The sequence below is a fragment of the Scyliorhinus torazame genome, chromosome 13 (genome assembly GCF_047496885.1).
Source record: "Scyliorhinus torazame isolate Kashiwa2021f chromosome 13, sScyTor2.1, whole genome shotgun sequence".
NCBI classification, from domain to species: domain Eukaryota; kingdom Metazoa; phylum Chordata; class Chondrichthyes; order Carcharhiniformes; family Scyliorhinidae; genus Scyliorhinus; species Scyliorhinus torazame.
The window spans coordinates 83038078-83065876 of record NC_092719.1 but is presented as its reverse complement, the minus strand read 5'-3'; the positions used below and the strand labels follow the sequence as shown (position 1 = coordinate 83065876).

The 27799-nt window shown below is 46.3% G+C and overlaps 1 protein-coding gene across 3 annotated transcripts in view; it reads left to right on the top strand.

The window, feature by feature from the left end:
- The window catches only part of fgd6 (FYVE, RhoGEF and PH domain containing 6), a 312715-nt gene that overhangs the window by 98962 nt on the left and 185954 nt on the right, over positions 1–27799 (top strand). For all 3 annotated transcript variants that reach the window (XM_072471885.1, XM_072471884.1, XM_072471886.1), the window contains exons 4-8: positions 7591–7655; positions 7757–7787; positions 11673–11824; positions 13751–13907; positions 14092–14179. In XM_072471885.1, the coding sequence (XP_072327986.1) occupies positions 7591–7655; positions 7757–7787; positions 11673–11824; positions 13751–13907; positions 14092–14179 (493 nt within the window). The remainder of the gene's footprint in view (positions 1–7590; positions 7656–7756; positions 7788–11672; positions 11825–13750; positions 13908–14091; positions 14180–27799) is intronic.

Sequence of the window (27799 nt, the reverse complement as noted above, 5' to 3'; positions counted from 1 at the left end):
CATCACAGGCTGGTATGGCAACTGCTCGGTCCAAGATCGTAAGAAACTGCAGAGTGTGGTGAACTCAGCTCATCGCATCACACAAGCTTGCCACTCCCACATTGATTCTGTATACACCTCCCGCTGCCTCAGGAAGGCAGACCGCATTATCGGAGACCACTCACACCCAGGCATTGCCTTCTTCCAGACCCTTCCATCAGGCAGAAGGTACAGAAGTCTGAAGACTCGCATATCCAGACGTAGGACCAGCTTCTTCCCCACAGCTACAAGACTCCTCAACGACCCCCCCTCGGACTGATCTGTTCTCTGTAAGAACACTATTCATGACGCCCTATGCTGCTCTTGCTCATGTATTTGCTTTGTTTGGCCCCTTGTTCCGCATTGTAACCAATTACTGTTTGTCGATGTACCATTTGTCAATGTTCTCTGTTGATTATTCTTTTGTCTACTATGTACGTACTGTGTACATTCCCTCGGCCGCAGAAAAATACTTTTCACTGTACTTCGGTACATGTGACAATAAATAAAATAAAATCGTAGTTGACCTACCTCAACTCTACCTTCCCCAATACCTCAAATCCTTTTGTTCCAGTGGTATCCAAAATTCTATTGATCTGTCTTTAATGCACTCAACAACGTGAACATCTATGGATCTCTGTAGTAGAGAATTCCAAAGGTTCACAACTCTGAGTAAATAACTTTGTCTTAATTTGACCCATTATTCTGAGACTGTGATTCCCATGTTCTGGACTTCCCAGCCAGAAAGGAAATCCTCACAGCATTTACCACATAGATGCTGATATAATGAGAATTATACATGTTACAAAAAGCTGACCTCTCATTCTTCAAAATGCTTCTCATAGGTTAATCCCATCATCTCAGGAATTTGTTTAGTGAACATAAATTGCACTGCCTCAGAGGTACAGATATTTTTCCTTAGGAAGAGAGAGTAAAACTGTACACACTACTCCAGGTGGGGTCTCGTCAAAGCCCTATGTAATTACAGCAAGGCTTCCCTACCCTTATACTCTAACTCCCTTGCATTAAAGGCTAGCATACAATTTGCCTTCGTAATTGCTTCCTGTACCTGCATGTTAACTTTATGATTAGTGTACAAGGACCCAGGTGCCTGTGAGCACTAACATTTCTATACCAACAATAATAAAACATTGGGCGCAATTCTCCGATGCGCCTGGGGCGCCATTTTTTCAAGCGACGCCGGTCCGACGCCCTCCCGCGATTCACCCAAGCGGCGAGATCGGCACTATCGAGTTCTGCGCGACGCAGTCCGGTGAATCACCCGAGACACCCAAAATGGCGATTCTCCGCTATCCTCGCTATTCTCCGGCCCGGATGGGCCGAGCGGCCTGCCCAATACGACCGGTTCCCACCGGCGCCGTCCACACCTGGTCGCTGCCGGCGGGAACAGCGCGGGAACGCTGGGGGGACGGCCTGTGGGGGGAGGGGGTGGGGGATTCCTGCACCGGGGGGGGGGCCACAAATGGGGTCTGGCCCGCGATCGGTGTCCACTGATCGGCGGGTCGGCCTCTCTGAAGGAGGACCTCCTTTCCTCCGTGCGTCGCAAGATCCATCCGACATCTTCTTGCGGGGCGGCCTCAGGGAGGACGGCAACCACGCATGCGCGGGTGACGCCAGTTACACGGCGCCGGCCGCATCATTTACGCGGCGCCAATGCCCGTCGCGTGCTGACGACGCTGCTTTCGCGACACGCCCCCCGAGTTTCTCACGGCCCGCCCCCGAGTTTCTCGCGACCCCGATCTTAGCCCATTTTCGGGCCCTGAGTCGGTCGAGATCGGGGCCGTTTCGCGCCGTCGTGAACCTCAACGCCGTTCACGACGGCGTGGGCACTTAGTCGCGGGAGCGGAGAATCGCGCCCATTGTTTCTGTATTCTTTTTGCCAAAGTAGATTACCACATTTCTTTGTTATCTTTCATCTGACACCATGCATTTCATCTGTTTTATATCCCTTTGCAGGCTCTTTGCAATATCTTGTAAGATCAATTTCCCACTTAGCTTCGTATTACCAGCAAACGTGGACACGCTATACTCAGTCCCCTCATTTAAGATTGATACAGATTGTAAATAGCTAAGACTGAAATACTTATTCTTGCTGTAGCCCACAAGCTAAAGTCTGCCAACTTGAAAATGAACATTTATTCCTGCAGTACAAAAACAATGAAGTTATGCTAAACCTTTATAAACACTGATTGGGCACCACACTCTAGGAAGGATGTTAAGACTTCAGAAAGGATGGCAAAGAGATTAATTAGGAATATACACAGGATTATGGTTATGGTGGCTAGACCGGAAAAGCTGGAATTGTTTTTCTTAGAGTACAGAGGATTAGAAGGAAATTTGATAGAGGTATTTAAAATCATGAATAATTTTGATAAATAAGGAGGAACTAAAGTGTGACAGATAGGTCAGTAACCAGAGAAAATAGATTTAAAGTGATTGCAAAAGAACCAGAAGTGACATGAAGAAATGTTTTTTAAAACCTTTAGTTGTCTTCTGCAATTCACTGTCTGGATGGGTAAAAGCAGATTTCTGACAGTAATTTTCAAAATGGAAATGGATGTATAAACTTGAAGTAAAAACGATGCAGAGCTATGGAGAAAGAGCAGGGGATTCTGTATCTCTACTGAAGATCTGGCACAGGCACAGTTGATCTATTGGCCACCTTTTATGCTGTGTCATTCTGTGAATTTATAAGAATGTTCCTTTTAAAGCAAGCCCTTTCACTTGTCTCTTTGTGCAACAGCAAATCAGCAAACTAATGTATGGAAACCAAACCATTTTGAGAGCAAATTTAAGAGCTGTTCCTCACATTTGGCAACTCTAAAGACTCTCCGCAATATAGGCAGGGTAATTTCTAGAACCAGACCCCTTGTTTGAAAATATATCCCGCTGAATCTGACATTTCTTTTTACCAAATAATACGTATCCCTTAGTCAACATCACAAATATCGCACTGCTGTTGTGAGAATTTACTGTGTGCAAATTGGCTGATGTGTTTCCTATGTTAATGACTACATTTCAAAAATACTTAATTGGCTATAAAGTGCTTGGAGACGTCTGGCAGTTGTGCAATGTGTATATAATGTGTATACTCCAGCGATTTTCATTTCATTTTTCATTTCAATTGGATGAAATTGTTCAACAAGAGAACAAATTCAGCTAGGCAGGGGAGGGTGATGGTCAATGAAAAATGGTTGAGTCCCAATCAAGGAAAAAGTGAAGGCTGTATGGAATCTTAGTTAGGCCACACTTGCAGTATAGTGTTCAATTCTGGTCGCCACACTACCAGAAGGATGTGGAGGCTTTAGAGAGGGTGCAGAAGAGATTTACCAGAATGTTGCCTGGTATGGAGGGCATTAGCTATGAGGAGCGGTTGAATAAACTCGGATTGTTCTCACTGGAACGGCGGAGGTTGAGGGGCGACCTGATAGAGGTCTACAAAATTATGAGGGGCATAGACAGAGTGGATAGTCAGAAGCTTTTCCCCGGGGTAGAGGGGTCAATTACTAGGGGGCATAGGTTTAAGGTGAGAGGGGCAAGGTTTAGAGTAGATGTACGAGGCAAGTTTTTTACACAGAGGGTAGTGGGTGCCTGGAACTCGTTACCGGAGGAGGTGGTGGAAGCAGGGACGATAGTGACATTTAAGGGGCATCTTGACAAATACATGAATAGGATGGGAATAGAGGGTTACGGACCCAGGAAGTGTAGAAGATTGTAATTTAGTCGGGCGGCACGGGCTTGGAGGGCCGAAGGGCCTGTTCCTGTGCTGTACATTTCTTTGTTCTTTGTTGGAATTGGACCATCCTGGTGCGGCTGGAGATGTAGAGAGATTGGGCATCCATTGTGATGCGATGGTTGGGGCCAGGATATTGGAAACCTTGGTCAAAAGGAGGAGAAAGAGATAGAATGGTGCCGGTTCTTTATTTTAATGTTTGGTGCTTGTAATATTGCATTATCCTATGGAGATAATTAAGTGGTTTAAGCACATGGTTGACTTCAGCTCCATAATATTATATATACCTAATGCATTAGGTTAGGATGCCATCCTGTCATTGAGTTTACACCAGGAGGACAGACATTTTCTCTTTTCTAGTTGTAAGGACTCTACCAGAAATATGAGACATGCAAGTTCAACAAGAGAGCATCAGTCATCGCCCCTTGACATTCAGTGGCATTACCACCTTTGAATCCTCCACTATCATCAGTATCCTGGGAGCTACTACTGACCAGAAACTCAACCAGAACAGACATATAACTATGCCTACAAGGTCAGAGGCTGATGTTTCTGCAGCAAGTAACTCAGCTACTGACTCCCAAAGCCTGACCACCATCTTCAAGGCACAAGTCAGGAGTGAGATAAAATACTCTCCACTTGCCTGGATGCATGTAAGCTCAACCCTATCCAGGAAAAAGCAGCCACTGACTGACACCCCATCCATCACCTCCAATATCCACTCCCTCCAATCCCGAGACCGCTACCACCCAGAAAGGCAAAGGCATCAGATGCATGGGAACACCATCCCCTGCAGGTTCCCCTCCAAGCCACACATCATCCTGACTTGGAACTATATTGCCGTTCCTTCACTGTTGCTGGGTCAAAATCCTGGAACACCCTCCCAAACAGCACTGTGGGTGTATCTACACCACCTGAACTGCAGTGGTTGAAGAAGGGAGCTCACTACCATCTTTTCAAGGGCAATTGGGGATGAGCAAAAAATACTGTCCTCACCAGCAATGACGGTGAAAGAATTTTTAAAAATCAACTTAGTTCCTATTCATAAAGGCCTTCAGCACAAAGATTCTCCAATTGACATACAAGTCGGCAACTTCAGGGAGGTGTCACAGTGTGAGAAATGGTGTCAAATAGCTGCAGAAGATGCCCTTATGCTAAACTATATGCCTGGGGTAGAAGAGCAGGAGCTCCACTTTAAGTGATGTTGATACTGGACAACTTTCAAGCCCAGCATTTCATTTCTAAACTTATTGACTATACAAGTTCCTCAAGACTTGAGTATATATGCCTCTCTTGCTTCAATATAGAATCATTGAGTGTTCAATGCATTTGACCAATATACTTGATCTATCTTGAGACTGAGGTATGTTATCACATTGCTGTGATGTTTCCCCATGCTCTTTGATTTTGTTTCAAGTGACTTATCCCTTCTTGAATGTCATTAGTGGATCAGATTCAAACCACTTGTAATTGAAAAATGAAAATCGCTTATTGTCACAAGTAGGCTTCAAATTAAGTTACTGTGAAAAGCCCCTAGTTGCCACATTCCGGTGCCTGTTCGGGGAGGCTGGTCTGGGAATTGATCCGTGCTGCTGGCCTGCCTTGGTCTGCTTTCAAAGCCAGCGATTTAGCCCTGTGCTAAACAGCCCCTCATTGTAATTGAGAGGCTGGGAATTCTGAGCTCACCTTCAGACTCTCAAAAGCCTATCCACCTACTTGGCATAAGTCAGCCTGGAAAAGTACATTTTCAACAACAGTCAAGAAGCTCGTCACCATTCCAGGTAAAGCAGCGAACTTAATTGGTACCCTGTCACCACCTTAAGTATTCACTCCCTCCGCCTATGGCATACTGTGCCTTCATTTTTTTAGTGTGGTCAATCTACCTATCCTGCACATCTTTGGGTTGTGGGGTTGAGACCGACGCAGACACGGGGCGAATGTGCAAACTCCACAGGACGGTTACCTGGGGCCGGATCAAACCGGTCTTGGGTGTCGTGAGGCAGCAGAGCTAAGTACTGTGCCACTGTGCTGCCCACACTGTGCCTTCATGTGTATCTATATATTATAATCTTTATTGTCACAAGTAGTCTTATATTAACACTGCAATGAAGTTACTGTGAAAATCCCCTAGTCGCCACATTCTGGCACCTATTCGGATACACTGATGGGGAATTCAGAATGTCCAAATCACCTAATAGCACGTCTTTCGGGACTTGTGGGAGGAAACCGGAGCACCCGGAAGAAACCCACGCAGACACGGGGAGAACATGCAGACTCCGCATAGACAGTGGAATCGAACTCCGTTCACTGGCACTGTGAAGCAACAATGCTAACCACTGTGCTACCGTGCTAACCCTTATACGTTCTAACCATTAATAGTTGCCTGATAACAGGTATTGAACCCCTTTAATTAGAACTACCAATGCTTCCATGCATTTCAATTCCAACCTTTGAGCTGAGGTGAGAGTCCTATGCATGACTTGAAATGAATCCCCAGGGTTTCCTGGTACTCGTGGGCTTTTTTCCCCCAAAAAGGGGGAAAAGTCAATACTGCATCTTCTGAACCTAGAACTATTGTTTGATCAGAAAAGGGAAATTTAAACCCAACTTGTGCCATTGGTGGCCTCTTCCTATCTCTTTGAAACGCGCTACCCGCCCCCATGTTTGATGTCACTGAAACTAGGAGTATAGAATCAGGATGGCTTTGTGATGCAGCTGATTTAAGTACTCGTCTCCCAATGAGAAGATTGTGTGTTTTGTTTCAGCTGTCTGCTTCCAATGCTTCTCTACCTTTGATTGGATAAATTATCTGTTCTCAACCAAATAAAATATTGCAGAAAGTTGAGTTTTGCTCCTTTATTGTGGTGTGAGGCATGGAAACAAACATTGTCTAAAATGAAATCACAAAATTTAGCTTTGATTCTCAAGTATATTTAGGGCGCAAATACTCAGGGAGTCCGATAGTAGCAGCGTCGTTGAAAATCTGGAGGCATTTGCGCCAGCACTTTAGGCTGGTGTCGGTGATTCTGGGAGAAGAGAAGGCACCGCTGGAGGGCATTAAGGCAAAGCGGGAGGAAGAGTTGAGAGTGAGCATGGAGGAGGGGTTGTGGTGTGAGGTGTTCCGGAGGCGGAATGTTTTGACTTTGTGCGCGAGGTTGGGGTTGACACAACTGAAGGTGGTGTATCGTCACAAAGGGCGCACGTCACAAAGGCCAGGCTGAGCCGACTCTTCGAGGGGGTAGAGGATGTTTGTGAACGTTGCGGGGGGGCCCCGCAAACCACGTTCATGTGTTTTGGTCCTGTCCAAAGCTGGACGGGTATTGTCCAGCAAGAGCACAACACGGCCGTAGAATTGCGCCCTTCGTCTCCTAGGAGGAAGGTGCTTTTTACTTTCCACATTGGTCTTTTTTTTAAGCTTGTTGAGCATTCATTTTATTTTCCTACACCATATTCTCAGCAAGGCACCTACTACAATCTATAATTCTTAAGTTAAATTATTTAAATGTTCAGTTTCTTTGTACTAAATTTCCACCTTGTTAATTAGATTGCTTAACTAAAATTAATTCGTTAATGTAAAACTTTTGGTAGCTGGGAAAATAATTTCAACTTCAGGAGTAAACTATTCTTATGAAAGCCTAGTGACTATGGGTTGCAGTTTATAGGCTAACGAGGCAAATAATTACTTGGTAATTCAATGTTTGAGATTTTTATATTATTTTGGAGTTTTTCAGTTTATTTTGCGTAATGATGCTGCAATATTTTATTTTGATGTAAATGGTGATGTACTTTCTAATGCTTCCCTTTAACACTCTCCACAGAATGACAAAGGGAAGAAAACCAAAGTCTATCATATTGCCAGAGAAATCATGAGCTCAGAGAAAGTGTATGTATAGTGTTGATTTTGGTATTTAAAATGTACGGCAGAATTTGAATAATCTTAATTCCTATATAAAAGAATAATGCTATGGATGTTTTCGTCAACAGATTTGTGGATGTTTTGAAGCTTTTGCACATTGTAAGTAACTGATTTTCTCCTTTTCTAATGCGAGTCTTTTATGCTCTTTGAAATCAGTAGGTGAAAGAACATGGTCAGAACAGGTGGCCCATATAAGAATGTATTATACACAAAGTGTCTGCAATAGGATCCCCTTATGAAGTGTAATGCTTTGGTGTCACCATAAGAAATTAACTTAAATAGTCTTTGGATAACATTCTAGCTTTCTACTTTTGAAAAACAGCTTTTGGTATGTGCTGGCCAGCTGTCACATATTTGAAGAAACGTGTGGTTTCCCATGAACAACAGTGAAAAGGATTTAATATACATTTCAGACATGTGTGAGGGTAGTAGCTGGCCACCTGTCAATACCTTCCATTTCTCTGTTACTGTGTCATCTGGTAGCCTTTAATCACACGCTCCTTCTCGATGCCATTAAAATAAACCATTACCTTTCTAGCGGGCAGAATGCAAGCAGATATCGTTGCTACACTTGAGTGTAAAACAGCTGGGGCCAAAATAAGTTTGCCTTTTACTATGAGAGGTTATATATTGCTTGGGTCAGCAGTTCAGAATTGTGTGGTTGCTTTCTTTAATAAAATGTTTTGAATAGTTAGTCATTCAGACAGTGGTTTTTTGCAGTCTGGTTATAGTGCTGGAAGAATAGTAATTTGTATGATGCAATGTCAGCCAGTTCAAAACCGTTCAAAATCTCTGTTCTTAAAAGTATTTATGTTGTCATGAATTGTGATTTTCACAATATTTAAAAAGTTTATTATCATGGTTACACAAAATAAGAGCAAGTTAGCAAGTTTACATACTGTGGGAGCAGTTTTGTACATTAATAAGTAGATATGAACTTGATGTTAGATAACACAGTAAATTCAGTTCCATGAGCTGGAGTTTGGCAGTGCTCCACTCATCACAGAAATGTGGATGCATTTTCTGTGAAAACTTGAGTAAGTGATGAGAAATGTTGCTCTGATCAGATTTCCTTCTTGACCTTTGTTCGTCTAGAACTTGACAAAGTTCTGAACCCAATGACCAAAGTGCATGCTCGCATATCTCCCAGTATTGATCAAGTCATGTTCATATAACTCATTTTCGTACATGTGTATCCATGTCATAGAGTATTTCCACATGTTTTAATATGTGATATTTTAAATAATTGCTTTAACATAGCCTTCAGGAGATGGGAGGTGGGGAGTCTGTGTGATGGAATAAGAATTGCAGCCAATTTGGGAAGGGAGAAAGTGACACTTCCAAGTTGTTCTCTATGGATACATATCCAATATTGACCCACGTGATGTCTACCCCATGGTGGCAAGTCAGGGTTATGCTGGCCCATGCATGTCTGCCATCAGCACTCTCTGCTGTCAGCATTTTGGTAGCCTGCTCTGTGTGTCAACATTCACTGCCAAAAATCAGCATGAAATGGGTCTCCTTTCCTCAGCACTGCTTCTGATCATAATGATAGAGATTCTGCCTAAAACTTGCAGTAGTCCTTATCATGGCCAGAAACAAGATGAAGGTGGGGGTGGGTGAGAGGAAAGGGCAAAAAAAAAGAGAGAACATAGATGGTGGTATGAAAAAGAGAACCAAGCAAAAGCTGGGATTGGTGGCTTGTAGTGGTGGAGCAGTGAATTCCAGCAATATCCGAGGTAGAAAGGTGAAAACCCAGAGTAAATTCCAGCAATATCCGAGGTAGAAAGGTGAAAACCCAGAGTGTGGAGGGACAAAAGAGTGTAAATGTTACCAAATGGAAGTGGTGAAGAAGTTTAAGAAATAGGAGCAGGAGTAGACAATATAGCACCATGGTCTGCTCAGCCATTCAGTAAGCTCATTCTGCTCTTTTTCCTCAACTTCATTTTACCATCTAATCTCCGGATGCCTTGGTTCCCTGAGAAAATAAAAAATAGTCCATCTCAGCCCAATTTACTCCGCCTCTCATCATAGAGAAACCCTTTAGTCTCAGAAGCCAATCTTGTAAATCTTAGCTATACTGCCTCAAAATGCATTCTTTCTCGGATAAGGAGATTAAAATTGCATACAAAGCTTCAGATGTGGACTCACCAAAGTATTTGTAGGACTTCTAAGTTCTGTTATTCAACAAATACTTCCACGTCTTACGTTTTGTCATTTTTAATGGGACCACCCAGACTCTCATCCATACTTACTCACCCTCCTCTCACCCCCGCCCCCCAAATGTGAAAGAATCCAAAGTTGCACACAATTTGAATGCAAAAATTTCCAGTCCCAATTTTGAATTTTGAGCCATTTTGTTTATGTTACTTGTAGTTGCAAACGCCTCCATCCATTCTAAAACCTATATGGAAATTTTCCTCTACCTATGCCCTGGGAATTGGTTTTCTTCAGGCATTAGTTAAAGGAAAACATGTCAGGTCTTTGCTCTTCTGTATCCCATTAAGATTCCTGTGGTTTCTCCACAGGATGGAAATAGGTCTGCGTATGTACTAGGCTCACTATTTTAATAACAAGAAGAAACGTGTTTTTGACTGACTATGTCACTGCCGGCTCCAGCACAGGGATGCTCATATATGACACTTCTGCTTTCTCACAGACATCCCAAGGGAACTCCAAAGATCAGACAGAAGAAATAACTTTCTTAGCCCTCTCCCAACAGCAGTGAGATCGTTCTATTTTTAGCAAGAGTAGATTTCATCTGGCAGTTGGTTTTGAATTGTCTCCGGTGATTTTTTTTTTCTATACCATTTTCTATACCATTGCATCTAACGTGTTAAGTAAGCTGGTAATTCACCTTACACTTGTAATTTTGTATGGCCTTGCCCGACTTTTATTTATTTGCTTGTGTCATCAACCCATTGATGGAACTGTTTCTGCAATTACTACTGGCAGTGTAATTAAGCACCATTTTAGAGCGAGTTTTCTGTTCAAAATAATAATAATGAACTTAAACTTACTACTATAATCCTTAAGATGAGCAAAATCAAAAAAGCATAGAAATACATGAGATAGAAATGCATAAAAAGACAACTATCTGCATTTACCTTCCATGCAAACAATAGGTTCGAATTACATTTACCCATCCTCATTATCTCAACCCTTTTCTTTAATCTAATCTTGAATCGTGACAGCTTCTGTTTCAACCACTAATCCTGGTATTATGCTTTATAGCCTCATAACTCTGTGCAAAGAAGATTATCTATTCTAAACCTAGCATTTAATCTTGTATTTGTGACCCCTCATTCTTGGTCCCTCCACAGTTTGTATTAGTCGCATATTTATCATAACCCATCCTTTCAGTATTTAAAACGCTTCATCATATTCCCTTCCAATAAAGAAGACCCAATTTTTGCAACTTTCTTTACATGTACAAGGCAGGTTAAATCTGAAAATTCAGGCTTTACATATTCCTTCAATTAGGTTCCAATTTTGTAACTGCTTATCTGTATGTTTATGATAAATTATACTAATAAATAAAGAAATGAAAATGAAAATCGCTTATTGTCACAAGTAGGCTTCAATGAAGTTACTGTGAAAAGCCCCTAGTCGCCACATTCCGGCGCCTGTTCGGGGAGGCTGTTACGGGAATTGAACCGTGCTGCTGGCCTGCCTTGGTCTGTTTTCAAAGCCAGCAATTTAGCCCTGTGCTAAACAGCCCCTAAGAGATTTAAATATTGAAGACAGCTTTATGTTTGTTCCCAAAGAGAAAATGCTGGAAAATATCAGCAGGTCTGGCAGCATCTGTAGGGAGAGAAAAGAGCTAACGTTTTGAGTCCAGATGACCCTTTGCTCTTTTCTCTCCCTACAGATGCTACCAGACCTGCTGAGATTTTCCAGCATTTGCTCTTTGGTTTCAGATTCCAGCATCCGCAGTAATTTGCTTTTATTTTATGTTTGTTCTGTTCATCTGGATTCCAACAGGATTTCCGGGATTCAGTGATCCAATCTTCAAGACAGTATGGAAAACAAGTGATTGAAGATAAGATCTTGAACCAGATCCTGTACTACCTGCCACAGCTGTATGAACTAAATCGGGGTCTGCTGCGAGAACTAGAAGAGAGAATGGCTCACTGGTAATGAATCTTTAAACATTATGTTTGGCTTGGTAAAATCTATTTCTTAACTGGCATAAACCTTTGCATCAAATCTATAACATAACAGGAATGAATTATTAAGAAAGATGGAGAAATATATGTTTCTTAGCCTTGAAAGGAGGTCATTTGCCAGGGTCCCGGGTTCAATTCCTGCTTGGGTCATTGTCTGTGTGGAGTCTGCACGTTCTCCTCGTGTCTGCGTGGGTTTCCCCTGGGCCCTCCGGTCTCCTCCCACAAGTCCCGAAAGACTTGCTGTTAGGAGAATTGGACATTCTGAATTCTCCCTCTGTGTGACCCAACAGGTGCTCCCGGAGTCTGGCAGCTAGGGGATTTTCACAGTAACTTCATTGCAGTGTTAATGTAAGCCTTCTTGTGACAATAATAAAGATTATTATTATTTGAGAGGTGACAATGTAAGGTAGTAATCCAGAACATTTCAAAGTAAACAATGATAGTAAGACGAGGAGTACTAGTGAGAGAGGGGATAGTAGTAATGTCAACAGACTAATAATCCAGAAGCCCAGGTAATGCTCAACGACTGGTGGAATTTGAATTCAGTTAATAAATCTGGAATTATAAAGCTAGCCTCAGTAATGGTGACCATGAAACCATTGTCGTCTGTTGTAAAAAGCCATCTAGTTCACGAATGTCGTCCTTACCTGGTGTGACCTACCTGTGACCCCAGATCCACAGCAATGTAGTTGATTCTTAACTGCCCTCGGAAATAGTGCAACATGCTACTCCATTCAAGGGCAGTTAGGAATGAGCAACACCTTGCCAGCGCTGCCCACATCCCATGAAAGAATAAAGAAAAAAAACAACTCAAGCCAGTGTAAAGATCATTTAGCACTGCTCTTGGTCAATGTTCAGACGCCATCAATGTACGAGGTAATAATGTTCCTCTTACGATTTGGTAGATTAGTGGGAGAAGAAGGCCATGGTTATTTTATAGTGTGTGAAATACAAAAATTGGGGCTATGTAAACCCAGGTTCTGTAGACATTTGAACTTAGCCACTGTGAACAAAAATTTTAGTTCTCAGCTGGGTCATTCTGCAAGTCTACAAGGAGCAGCCCACGCGAGCTGCGCAATTCTAAAACATTCACAGTGACTATAAGGTGGTTTTCCGATAGTTAAGTGCAGGCAAAACCTTGGAGTGATTTAACCTATTATAACACTCAAGCCCTCGCAATTCAGTCTTCAATACCTAGACATGTATCTTACTTAGGGGCAGCACGATGGCGCAGGGTTAGCACTGCTGCCTGCGGCGCCAAGAACCCGGGTCACTATCTGCGTGGAGTTTGCATGTTCTCCCCATGTCTGAGTGGGTCTCACCCCCGCAAACCAAAGATGTGCAGGTTAGGTGGATTGGCCACACTAAAGTGCCCCTTAATTGGAAAAAATGAATTGGGTACTCTAAATTTATATTTAAACATTTTTTTTTATTGAATCACAAGGTGATAAATGTTATCAAGGACCTCCAAAACCTCAGTCAAGCAGCCAATATTCATGTGTGCATAATGCCTGTACAATTCTGCGATATTCACAGCTGAGTCTGACCTTGTAATTAATTATCTGGCATCTGTGGCACACAATTACAGCGGCAGTTGCTGAACAGCAAGAGTGGAATTCCTTTCCAGTTTTGAACTGGCTTAAATATCTCCATTGCTACCATTGCTGAGATTGGCTTGCTCAATATACTAGAGGCTAAACTTGGCATCTGTTTTGATTATATGATGCAGTGCTTCTTCACAGGATGCTTTTATTCACTGAATCATGGAGCAGAGACAGAAGCAACCACTTTCTATGTATCAACTTCAGATTATGTCAACATTACCAATTTTGTACGTTTTAAATTAATTAATTGATTTTATTTCTGTTCCACATTACTCAAATAATTATGAAGGGATGAGCATCAGAGAATAGCTGATATCTTCATGGAGAAGGGGCCATACCTCAAGATGTACTCAACCTATATCAAAGAGTTTGACAAGAACATTTGTTTGTTGGATGAACAGTGCAAGAAGAACCCCACCTTTGCTGCTGTAGTTAGAGAATTTGAGGTAATAAGCATTTATTAATATCAGTATCAAATTTATAATTTATATGTTGTAGGCACGTGTGAAGACTCAAAAGCTTGTGGTGTCTCCAAAATGCATCATTCAAAATGCTGAGATAATTTTACAGCTATCATTAACTGGTTTATGAATCTTGTCTAGAAATGTTCAGGTTTCTGTTTTCTTTCAGATGAGTTCTCGCTGCGCAAACCTGGCACTCAAACATTACTTGTTAAAACCTGTCCAGAGGATTCCACAATACAAGCTGCTCCTGACAGGTAGTGTTACTTCATTATTCCTGATATGTCTGTTAGTGATTAAATATTTAAAATATGTTCCTGCTATTTGATGGAAGACTGCTTACTTAAGCATACATTAGACATTGACTGTGTGTTTATATAGCACTGAAATTGGTTACTGGCAGATTACAGTTATAGTTTGATTTGTTACATGATGTTAAATAAGTTTACCTCTGTTAAAGAGAAGCATTTAAAAATATTTTCTAAATGCTTCATTTTTGCCTTTCTGTTTATTTACAATATAATGAATGTAATTCAATTTCTTCTCGAGTTAAATTAACTAGGCACACTACTGTACACAACAGTCTTTGAAGTGAATCTTGTCAGTCCATAGTAATTTTGTGCACTAGGGTAGCCAGCATTGTAAATACGGAAATTATGGCACGATTTTCCGGAAAGATATCTAAATGTGGTAGTGAGTGAAAACTGCCGCGAGCTTCCCAGCGCTAGGCCCAGCGAGGCCGGCAACGCTATTCAACATTAATTAGTCCACTTAACGAGGCCTCACGGGCTTCTCGCTGCGAATGAAGACTTGCCAGCTGATTCGCCAGCACCGTGCTCGCCAGCCCCCTCTAAAAAGGTCGAGCAGCACTTAAACAGCTCTTGCTCAGCCAACAGCAGCCAGCTCGCAACAATGGCGCCCAGGAAACCGGTCCCAAGACTTGGGAATGCAGATCTGGCCAAGCTCCTAGACGCAGTGGAGGCCAGGAGGGATGTCTTGTTTCACTGAGGGTCCCAGAGGGTAGCCAGTGCTGCCTGAGACGAGGTGGCGGAAATAGGTCAACGATCGACACCGGGCAGCATGAGTGAGTAGACACCCATGGACCTTCCTCACCCCACTGAGACCTTTCTGCTCCCACGCGAGCATTCGCCCCCAACTCACCATGCAACCCCCAACCCTCCCTCCATACCTCTCTCCCGTAAGCCCCCCAACCCTTCCTTCACACTACCCCCTCCCAGAACTGTGAACCACATGTGTGGCTAATGATGCCCTCTCTGTGTCTCCTCAGGAAAAGCACTCCCGCAATCGCCGGGAGAGGGCCAAGACTGGCGGTGGGGGGGGGGGGCCGGACATAAAAATACCTCCTTCAAGGGGTGGGCCCTGGAGGTGACTAGGGTGGCCGAGGACAGATCGGTAGAGCTAGGAAGACAAAGCACATTGAGGGTAACTGAGGGCACTGGGGAAGGGGGGAACGGGGTGGGGGGGTGGGGGGGGGGGGGGGGGGCGGGGGGGGCGGTAGATAGGGAAGAGGGAGTGTAGGGGGAGTGGGCAGCACCATCGGGAGAATGGTGAATTGTTATACACAATAAACACCCTTGTACACATTCAGTATGCTGCCTCTGTCACTTACTTCTGCAAATCGGCCAACCTCCGAACCAATGGCCCATCTCCCAAGGCATCTCCACCCTCCCCGTAGCATTCACCCACCCTCTGGCCATGGACGTATCCCCGGGGCTCTGTCCCATCCCCTGGATGTTCGGATGTTGGCTGCTGTGTGTGCGGTGTTGCCTCCAGCAGTGTTCAGGCACAGAGTCCATGCATCAAGGTGTAATTGGGATGCTAAGCAATGACTCCCACATACTACATGCCCAGCCTACCCACAGGAATCCACTCGGGTTGTGTGAAGTGTTCACTTAACCACTACTGGCAATTCCCTATTAGCAATAGCCTTCAGCCGCACGGCCAGAGGCCTCGACAGTCAGTTGTGGTTATGGTGGTCGGTGGGGCCCAAACAGGGACACACAATCCAGGGGTTGGCAAGGTGGTGTCGAGCATGGTTGCCCCCGATTGCCTCCCCTCCTCCCAGCAAGGTGGCGCCGCACATGGTTCCCCCCCCCTCCTCCCCAACGTTTACCCCCAACTGCCCTCCCATGGCGGCCCATCCCTCTGGAGGGTGCCCCACCCCCAGCGAAGGATCCTCCCACCTCCCCGCTCAGCACTGGGGTGGCAAGCCCAGCACTCCCGGGCTCTTTGCCTGTGAGCAACGATGGCTACTCACCTCCTCAGCTCCCCAAAGAAGCCCTTCTGTCAGGTTCATGTTTTTCAAATGGAGTACTAATCGGTGCCAGCGTGACCACTTGCTGGGGTGGCCGCTGAATGACGGGAGGCCATTGGATATGGGGTCGCTCCCGTTAATTATATGGAAATTGAGCTTAAGTGATGATAATTGGTTTCTCGCCACGCTACGGCGAGATCCTGATTTCACGCGAGGGAGCGGGACGGTTGCATCGTAAACTGTTGGGCTTTTCACCGGCCTCGTTTTGCTCGAGCGAGAACGCAACGAGGCCGGAGAATTGAGCCCTGTATTTGCTGCATACGAAGTTAGGTAAATTTGTAGTTTGAAATATAGCCTTTGTCATTCTCTAATTAACTTTTAATGAGAGTTTCATATTTCCAGATTGTAACGCATCGAAGCTATGATGAATAATGGAAATTTGAAAGTAGTATTGACCTCAGTTTGAATTAAAGGTATTGACCTCAGTTTGAATTAAAGTTCAAAATTATACCTTGAATTTTATCTACTTTGTCAAACTACAGAACTGAATCTTTTTATTATTTATGAAGTGGCAACACGAGGATTGAGGACTGTGTCCCGGGGGTGATACATGAGGACCAGACGGGATTTGTAAAGGGCAGGCAATTAAATACGAATGTGCGGCGGCTCTTAAACGTGATAATGATGCCATCGGAGGAGGGAGAGGCGGAGATAGTGGCAGCCATGGACGCGGAAAAGGCCTTTGACCGAGTTGAGTGGGAGTACCTCTGGGAGGTGTTGCGTAGGTTCGGGGGAGGGTTTATTAGCTGGGTTAAGCTCCTTTACAGCGCCCCGGTGGCGAGTGTGGTGACGAACCGGCAGAGGTCGGAGTACTTTCGGCTGTACCGAGGAATGAGGCAGGGGTGCCCTTTGTCCCCCCTGCTGTTTGCATTGGCGATCGAACCCTTGGCCATATCAATGAGGGAGTCTAAGAAATGGAGGGGGGTGGTCCGCGGGGGGAGGGGGGGGGGGGGGGGGAGAGCATCGGGTGTCGCTATACACGGACGACCTGCTACTGTATGTGGCGGACCCAATGGAGTGGATGGTGGAGGTCATGCAGACTTTGAGGGAGTTTGGGGAGTTCTCGGGCTATAAGCTCAATGTAGGGAAGAGGGAGCTTTTTGTATTACAGGCAGGGGACCGAGAAAGAGCGATAGCGGACCTACCGCTGAGGAGGGCGGAGGGGAGTTTTCGGTATCTAGTGATCCAGATAGCCAGGAGCTTAGGGGCCCTACACAAACTGAATCTGACGAGGTTGGTGGACCAAATGGAGGTGGACTTCAAAAGATGGGACATGTTGCCGCTCTCGTTGGCGGGTAGAGTGCAGTCGGTAAAAATGGTGGTCCTTCCAAGGTTTTTGTTTGTGTTCCAGTGCCTCCCCATCGTGATCACCAAGGGCTTTTTCAAGAGAGTAGGTAGGAGTATTATGGGGTTTGTGTGGGCGAACAAAACCCCGAGGGTAAGGAGAGGGTACCTGGAGCGCAGTAGGGAGCGAGGAAGGCTGGCGCTGCCAAACCTAGGGAGCTACTACTGGGCAGCAAACGTGGCGATGATCCGTAAGTGGGCTATGGAGGGAGAGGGGGCGGCATGGAAGAGGATGGAGATGGCGTCCTGCAAAGGAACGAGCTTGGGGGCGCTGGTGACGGCGCCGTTGCCGCTCTCGCCATCAAAGTACACCACGAGCCCGGTGGTGGCGGCAACGTTAAGGATCTGGGGCCAGTGGAGACGGCATAGGGGTGCAGTGGGAGCCTCGGTGTGGTCCCCGATCAGGGGTAACCACCGGTTTGTCCCGGGGAAGATGGACAGGGGGTCCCAGGGCTGGCACCGGGCGGGGATTCGAAGAATGGGGGACCTGTTCATCGACGGGACATTTGCGAGCCTAGGGGCACTGGAGGAGAAGTTTGAGCTACCCCTGGAAAATGCATTCCGATATATGCAGGTGAGGCTAAGGGGCTGTTTAGCACAGGGCTAAATCGCTGGCTTTGAAAGCAGACCAAGGCAGACCAGCAGCATGGTTCGATTCCCGTAACAGCCTCCCCGAACAGGCGCCGGAATGTGGCGACTAGGGGCTTTTCACAGTAACTTCATTTGAAGCCTACTTGTGACAATAAGCAATTTTCATTTCATTTCATTTTGTGAGGCGACAGGCCAGGGAATTCCCGCTGCTCCCGACACAGGAAATTCAAGACAGGGTGATCTCGGGTGTATGGGTCGGGGAGGGCAAGGTTTCGGCAATACACCAAGAGATGAAAGAAGAGGGGGAAGCGCTAGCAGAAGAGTTGAAGGGTAAATGGGAGGAGGAGTTGGGGGAGGAGATCGAGGAAGGTTTGTGGGCTGATGCCCTGGGTAGGGTCAATTCCTCCTCCTCATGTGCCAGGCTCAGCCTGATACAATTTAAGGTGGTTCACAGAGCGCACATGACGGGGGCGAGGTTGAGTAGGTTCTTTGGGGTAGAGGACAGATGTGGAAGGTGTTCAGGGAGTCCGGCGAACCATGTCCATATGTTATGGTCATGCCCGGCACTGGAGGGGTTCTGGAGAGGAGTGGCGGGAGCAGTATCTCAGGTGGTGAAAGTCCGGGTCAAGCCAAGCTGGGGGCTAGCAATATTTGGAGTAGTGGACGAGCCGGGAGTGCAGGAGGCGAAAGAGGCCGGTATTCTGGCCTTTGCGTCCCTAGTAGCCCGGAGAAGGATCTTGCTAATGTGGAAGGAGGCGAAGCCCCATAGCGTGGAGGCCTGGACAAACGACATGGCTGGGTTCATAAAGTTGGAAAGGATTAAGTTTGCCTTAAGGGGGTCTGCGCAGGGGTTCTACAGGCGGTGGCAACCGTTCCTAGACTACCTCGCGGAGCGTTAGAGGAAGGTCGTCAGCAGCAGCAGCAACCCTGGGGGGGGGGGAACGAGAGATTGTTTGAGGGGACGGACGAGCGGGGGATAACATGGAGGGTGGGGGAAACTGACACGAACGGGCGAGAGCCAGTGTATAAAGCTCTGTAAATATATCATCTTACCATGTATATATCTTGCTCAGGGCGATTTTGCGTTTTATTTTGTTACGGGGGGGGGGGGCGGTTATTGTTTGTAAGGGGAAAAAATTGTTTTGTTTTGTTAAAAAACTTTAATAAATATATATTTTTTTTAATACAAATTTATGAAGTGGGATCTTCTCTACTGATCTGAGCAGGATCTGAGTGCACTCCGGCAGGACCCATTGTTTGAACTGCTTGAAGCAATTATTTCTTGGTCAACATAAATATGTACTATCTCACAGCCAAATTATACTTGTTATGGAATAGGCTGAGTCTGTATGGAGACTTGGGGTGAATGAACAGAAAATCATAAGAAATAGGAGTTGGACCATGCAACCTGCACCATCATTGCTAATCTAATTGTGGTCTAACTCTACTTTCCCCATTACCCATAATGCCATTGCAGATCTGAAATCCGTTTAACTCAACCTTGCATATACTCAATGCCACAGCCTCCAAAGCTCTCTGGATTTGTTTATTGTCACATGTCACGTATACCAAGATACAGTGAAAAATATTTTTCTGCAAGCAGCTCAAACAGATCATTTAGTACATGAAAAGAAAATAATTTTTTAAAAAAATACATACTAGGGCAATACTAGGTACACAATGTATTCTAAAGACTAATGACCTTCTGAGAGAAAGAATTCTCCCTAATCTTCATCTAAATGGGAGACCCCTTATTTTTAAACTGTCCCTGATCCCCATGATAGAAAACATCCATTGAATCTCTCCAGTGCAAAAGGAAACCATTCAGCCCATCGAGTCTGCACTGTCCATCTGAAAGAGCACTCGACCTAGCCCTCTCCCCCATCCTATCCCCATAACCTTGCGCATCTATCATGGCCAACCCCCCTAACCTGCGCATCTTTGAACTGGGAGGAAATCGGAGCACCCGGAGGTAGCCCACGCAGTCACTGGGAGAACGTGCAAACTCCACAAAGTCATCCAAGGCCGGAATTGAACCTAGGTTCCTGTCGTTGGGAGGCATCAGTGCTAACCATCATGTCGCCCCTCTCAGCATCTATCTGTCAAGCTGTCTCAGAATCATACATGTTTCAATAAGATAATCTCTCATTCTTCTAAACTCCAGTGAGTATAAGATCCAAATTATTTTACTCTTTAATGAGATATTGGCATTGCTGGCAAGACCGATATTTATTTCCCAATCCTGATTACCCTTGAGAAGTTAGTGGTGAGTTGCCTTATGAACATGCATACAAACCTTGAAATTAGGAGCAGGGTTAGGCCAGTCGGTCCCTCAATCTATTCTGCCATTCAATAAGATCATGGCCTATCTGATAATTACCTCAACTCCACATGCCCACCTAACCCTGATAACCTTTCACCCCCTTGTTAATCAAGAAGCCAATTTGCTCTACTTTTGAAATTTTCAAAAATTCTTCTTCCACTGCCTTTTGAGGAAGAGAGTTCCAAAGTCTTTGTCTTTGCCTTAAATTAACAACTCCTTATTTTTAAACAGTGACTCCCTAATTCTACATTCTCACACAAGAGGAAACATCTCTCTATATCAATTCTGCCAAGACCCCATAGGATTTTAAATCAAGTCACCTCTAACACTTCTAAACTCCAGTGGATGCAAGTCCAGCCTGTCCAGTCTTTCCTTATAAGTAGATTATAAGGAAATGGTGGATGAAACAAAAAGATATTTTGCTTTTGTATTGTTGCTCTTTTTAGCCTTAGTCTATTGGCTCTGATTACGTCACCTTTGCTCACGAGTCACCAGGTATCTTTCTGATACCGCCACGTGGTTCAAGTTCAGGTTATGATCAATAAGTCAGCACACCGCTTAGTAAGATTGAAATCAACGGTCATTTATTATATACAAGTAATGTTTACACAATAATCCTACTATCTGTATAATAAACCTATCACTACTGGCCAATACTTAACTTTAGGAAGAGCCAACCAGGTCAGGGAAACGAATGGCTTATCCAATCGGATCTGGCCCGCGGGATTCAAAAGGCTGCTACAGGTCGATGGCTAGGAGTCTTTATCAGATAGCGATCGCTGGACTCAAACTTACGGTTGCCGGTTGCTGTTCTTGTGGAGGTCTCGAGCAGGCGAAGAAGGGAGAGAGAGAGAGATCTGAACTTGGCCCCTCACTTTATAGGGCCCATGGGCTTCCCGCCTCCCGGGGCGGCCCTTGACCCTGAGTCCCAAGTGATTGGACCTGTTCCCAATCACTGTGGTCGATACGTCCAATTGCGAGGCGATTCCCCGATCGGGGGGTGGTCGTTCACCTGCCTTTGTTTCGGCCACTGCAGGCGCCGACAGGTCTGGCCCGGTATTCAATTGCTAATATGTTGCAATTGTTCCCGGGGATAGCTGATTAGACTGCAGATGTCTGGGTGGATGGGCTGTTAAGAGCCCTGAGTATCGATCTGGGCCAACTTCCCCAGAGCCGAATATGCTATTCTGTCTGCAGCTGTCCGTTTCTGTCTTGTTACCTGCTTTTCCCAGCAGCCTTTCCGGTTAGCCATTTTAAGTCGGGTTTTGGCCAAATTAATCGGGATGCAGCCATTTTACGTGGCTACAATCCCGCCTTGTGATCCTAACGCGAAGCGTGAAGGATCACATAAATTTTGTCCTTTCCGTTCCCTGACTGGGGGTGGGGGGGGCACCTCCTACATGGCCACTACTCTGACCCTAGCTATGCACAAAAATTTACCTAAACAATTCTTGAGGGTGCTATGTCAGGCAGGGGCATGTATCAAAAAATAAAACTGGGAACCTCTAATTCTACCTCAATACTCTATACTGACTAAACATTGCATTATCCTATCTTCCTAAACATACAACAACAATCACAACTTTTAATATACTCTTTCCTGGCTTGGCAGTCAAGCTCAGGATCATACTTTTTTTTTTTTGCAAACTGTTTGTACATTTCTTTATTTACAGTAATAACGCAAGTTTTATTCTTTATAGGTCGCGGGGGTCTGGGGTCTGGTCATAGCCGAATATCAGGGATCGGATCCGAGCGCGGTACGCTCTCCTTTTCCATTTGCGGAGGCGCATGGTCTGTACTGCACAGCAGAGTATGGCCAATGCTAACAGTGCCTCAATGACGTACGATAAGGAGTACCAAGTTATGAACTTGGCACACCAGGATAATGCAGCGTGGCTGGTGACTGGGCCCTCGGTACTGCGGGGCAGTGAAACATTAGCGGCAGGGGGGTTTGGAGTAATGGGGTCCGCGTTCCCGCGCAACCAAAAGTCCAAAACAATGTTGAGCACGATGACCGAAGTCCTCATGGTTGTCCTCTTTTCTTTTTCTGTGTTCTCTGGTTTTCTCCGGTCTTGGAGCTTCTGGAGTTCTGTAAGACAAGCATAGTATCTGTAACTACCTTGGTTTAATATCCGGTGTGTTAGTGTGTCTGTCCTTCTTGGGGCCAATTAAACCCTTATAATTGGTCACAATAAGTGACTGCTCCCCCATTTTTTTTTTTTCAAAACAAATGTTAGGACACGGCACACTTCCCAATGGTGGACCAGTGCTAAGTTTAGCATCCAAATGTTCTAGGATGTAAATAGCATTTGGCAGCGACCCAAAGGTTGCCTAAATAAATAAAACTGTTTTTGAAAGGAAAAGGTCGAATGAGGTGCGTATGGGCCGCGACGGGTAAGATTTGGATGGAGTCCCCGGGTAGGACGGCTACCAATACCGTATGTCCCCTACCCGAGCGTTTTTGACCAACGGGGGGGTCCCCAGGCAGGGCGGGTCTCACGCCGTTTGTCCACTGCCTGAGCAACCGACAAGAACGGACAAAAATGTAGTCATCATGGTGGGGTTGCTGTTCTGACTCTTCCGTCAAATCAGAAGAGCAGTTACGATCGGGTGTCTGAGGCAAGTCCTCAGAGGTATCAGCCGAATGGGCGTGTGGCCGCGGTGGGTGTCAGTGGGGAAAAGTTAAAAAGTTCAGGTGAATGGGTATGTGGCAGTGAGAACGTTCTCCTGTTGGACGAACAACATTAAACAAACATACAAACAACGGAAACCATTCTGCAGGTTCCATCAGGAAGGGCAACACTTTTCACCAAGTGTCCCCTCTAAATCATCATGTGGACACCTCAGTTCTCTGTTGCGAACAGGGTCGCAAAGGGGTTGGCGGCTTGGGAGTCAGACCCGAGGTCGTCACCTTCTCCTGGGTGCCAAACTCTGGAGTGAATTAGGGCGGAAAGGGCTGCATGGTGTGAGTTGGGGTCGTCCTCGTCGTTGCGGACGAGTCTGCAGGAGTTGTCGCGGTGCCAATGAGTGGGGTCGAGTTGGGTGGGGACAAAGTCGGGGTCGTCCGTGTGGTTTGGTGGTCGGTGGTGTGGTTTATTTAAGTAAGTGATGAGGAAGGGGTCACTGGAGTCGAAGTCGGAGTTGCTGAGTGTGGGACCAGGATAGTAGGGAGGTGTGCTGTGGCTGTCGTTAGAGTCACAGTCGCTGTCTGTGCTGCTGCAGTCTGTGGGCGTTCCGGGGCGGAGCGTAAAGTTAGTGGGTGGAGTCGGGGGCGCGTCCGTGTCTGGGTTGGACGTGGAAGGGGTGGGTGTGGTTACGTTGGCTGTGGACGGGGTTTGGTCTGCTGCGTCAAGCATGACGTGGTGGGAGTGGTTTGACTGTGCTCCATAAACCTTTAGCTGGTTTATGTGAAACCATGCAGTCTTACCATTTTGGTATTTAATTTTATATACCGACGGGCTTATTTTATCCGTAATGGAGTACGGACCCGAGTACTTCGGAGACAGAAATGTGCTGGGGTTATACACGGACAACATCACTTGTTGTCCTATATTATACTCCGTCGCATGCACTGCCTTAGCAAAACAGGCCTTGCTCTGTTTTCTTTTAGTACCCAGTTTAACAGCGGCTGCTAACTGAGCCGTTTTTACATTTGTAAGTAAGTGTTCAACGGCTTTCTCATGGGTGAGGGCCGCAACTTCAGGGCTGGTCAGGTCTAAACCCAACAAGTACTCTGTCCCTTTCATGGAGCGTCCGGTCATGAGGGTGTGTGGGGTGAAACCTGTGGAGGTGGAAACAGTGTTACGCAAAAACATCAGCGCAAAGGGGAGGACCGAATCCCAAGTGGTGTTGTTTTGCTGGACCATTTTTCCAAGGGTGGTTTTTAGGGTCCGATTCATGCGCCCCACTATACCACTCGACTGAGGGTGGTACGCAATGTGAAATTTTTGGGTTATGCCAAATATCGTGAGGACGTTCTGCATGACCCGTCCCGTAAAGTGAGAACCTTGGTCCGACTCAGTACTGCGGGGGAGTCCCCATCTTGTAAAGATGTGGTGGGTTAGGATTTTGGCGGTGGTTTTCGCGGTGTTGGTGCGGGCTGGAAATGCTTCCACCCACTTTGTAAAAGTGTCAATGACCACCAGAACATATTTATAGCCATTCCTGCAAGGGGGCAATGGACCTATAAAATCGATCTGGAGGTTAGTCCAGGGGCCGTTAACGGCTCGGGTGTGGCTGAGATGTGCCTTTTTGGCATATCTATCTGGGTTGTTCTGAGCGCAGATGAGGCAATTCTCGATGTAATGGGATACATCCTCTTTAAGATTAGGCCACCAACAAAGCTGTTTGAGGTGGGCTGCGGTGGGTTCGATTCCCTGGTGTCCATGACCATCATGGAATAAACAGATCATTTGATTCCTATCCTGCTCAGGAACTACATAAAGGGTGCCTTTAGCACCACACCGTCATGTGTGGTTATGGTATTTCTGTACCTCTCGTATGAGGCTGGAAACTTCCCTTTCACGATTTCAGTGAGGGCGCTATCCTGCTTCTGGGCCTCTACTAGATCTTCGATCCTAGTCTGCGCGACCTGAACTGCACTCACTGGCACACTCACTGGGGCGCTCTTGGGGGGCTTCCAAAAGTACCCATGCCTGGATCCTGCCTTAGCCAGCGCGTCGGCTTTTACATTTCCAGGGGGGGAGGAACGATGGTGGCTGCGGACTTTTATAATGCCAAAAGTCCTGTTCTTGGCTTTTTCCAGAATATGGCGGAGTAATGGGGCTGAGGGGAGGGGTTTCCCATCCGCGGAAACAAATCCTCTTGTTTCCCAGAGGGGCAGAAATTCAGTGAGGCTGTTGCAGACGTATAGACTGTCCGAATATATGTCTGCTGGGCTGGGGAAGGAATCTGGGTGCTCTACAATGTAAGCGATGGCCGCAAGCTCTGCTGCCTGCGCGCCTAAGTGTCCGGGTAATTTTAATGCGATTTCCTCGAGGGCGCGTCCCTGCGCGTCCTCCACATAAATCCCACAACCTGTTATGTGTTGCCCATCCAGGATCGTGGAAGATCCATCCACATAGATCCTAATGGGGTCACACGTGTCCGGGTGAGGGGGGTTCTGAGATGGAGTGGCTAGTTTTCTGGGGGGTGTTTTGGCTATAAAGGGTGGGGCGAGATGATTTCACACTCATGGGGGGTTCCGGGGTACTGTAGATTGTCCGCTAAGTATGTGTGAGTCTTTGTCCGTTTTACTGTGATGTCCCATCCTTGTAAGAGAAGGGTCCACCTAGCAGCGCGGATTTGGCTGACGGTACCGTCTTTAAGTCGTCCGTCTAGTAAAAGTTGGGTGGGGGTGTGCTCGGTCAAAATGGTGATGGGGTTCAGTCCGGTAATGTAGGAAAAATACTGGACTGCCCAGAAAACCGCGAGCAGGTGCCTCTCACAGGCTGAGAATCCCTGCTGCACAGCATCTAAAATTTGGGAGGCATAAGCTACGGGTCTTAGCTGGTCGTGCCACTCCTGCAGGAGCACGGCTCACCACAGGGAAAGGGTGCGGTCTGTGGTCGCTACCTCTATGGCGTAAGGGGAAAGCGGGTCGGGAACTTGTAGTGCGGGGTCGGCTATGAGCGCCTGTTTTAATGATTCCACAGCCTCCGTATGCTGCGGAAGCCATTCCCAGGGGGCTCCTTTCTTTAGGAGGTCTGAGAGGGACGCTGCCTTGCTGGCGAAACTGTCAATGTGGTTTCGGCAGTAGCCAACCAGTCCTAAAAACGACCGGAGGGCTGAAACGTGTTGGGGAAGGGGCAATTTAGCGATCGAGTCAATTCTTTTGTGCTCGATCTCGTGTTTGCCGTGTGTGACGATAGTACCCAAATATATCACCTTTTCTTCCAATATTTGGGCCTTTTTGGGGTTGACTTTACACCCAATGGAGTGTAGTAATTCCAGGAGTTTGGACAGAAGCTCAATGTGCTCTTCCTTTGTGTCTGTCTGCAGTAGTAGATCGTCTACGTACTGTACCAGACATTTGGGGCGAGAATATTTTGCTAGTCCATTTGCCAGCTGTCGGTGGAAAATGGAGGGGGAGTTGTGGAAGCCTTGTGGCAGGCATGTCCACGTGTATTGCTGCGCTCTGAAAGTGAAGGCAAATTTATACTGGCACGCCTTTGCCAATGGAATGGACCAGAACCCATTACTGACGTCCAAAACCGTGAAATATCGGGCATGGAGTCCCTGTTTGAGCATGGTCTCGGGACTTGTTGCAACGGTGGGGGCTGCTGCGGGGGCGACTTTATTGAGTTCCCGATAATCAATGGTCAAGCGCCATGATCCGTCGGGTTTCCTTATGGCCAAATCGAGGCATTATTAGTCGAGGCTACCGATCTTAGGACGCCCTGCTCTAATAAGCTTTCTATGACCTTTAGGATTTCTCCCTCTGCTTCTAGGGGAAATACGTACTGTTTTTGGGGTCTTGGGTCCGGTCCGGTTATCTGTACGGAACCGGTCATCCGTCCACAGTCGTGTTTGTGGGTTGCAAATGCTGCCCTGTTCTTCTGCAGGACTGCCCTAACCTGTCGGTCCGTGCTGAGTGTGGTGGGGTTGAACCAAAACTCGCCTACTGCGCTAATCTTGTTCATGTAATCCCCTATATTGAGTGTTGCAGGGGCTCTAGCGGATTTCGCCATCTTCCAGACACACTGGTTGACTGGATCGAAAGAGAGGTGGTGAGAGTTCATAAAATCGATCCCTAGAATGTGCTCTGCTGATGGGGGCAGGTCGACTAACACTACGGGGTGTTTCATGTTAATAGTTCCGATCTGGATGGGTTCAGGGGTCGTGATATGTCCCTGTTGTGAGTGGCCTGTGAAGCCGCTGAGGGTGATAGTGGCTGTGGTGGGCCACGTGTCCTTACCAAGGGTGGAGGAATTTAAGGTTGTGCGGGACCCTACTGTGTCCCAGAGAAGCTCGATCGGCTGTCCCCTAACCTTTGCTGCGACTACGGGTCGTCCTGACCTATCCCAAAGGGTATCGCAGACCCAGCTGGGGGAGCCTGTACACTGTCAGTCCGTTCCGGTCAAGTCTGTCTAATCGGACTGGGCGCTAACGCTATGTATGGGCTCTGCCTTTTTCTTATTGAGAGCGCCTGTCGGGCTCTCTGTGGTTTTTTAGGGGCCTTGCATTCTTTGGCAAAATGTCCCAACTGTCCGCAATTGTAGCATTCTTGCGGTTTTGCTGGGGGGGCTGCTCTTTCCCTCGTTTACCCAGGCGGGGTTGTGGAGA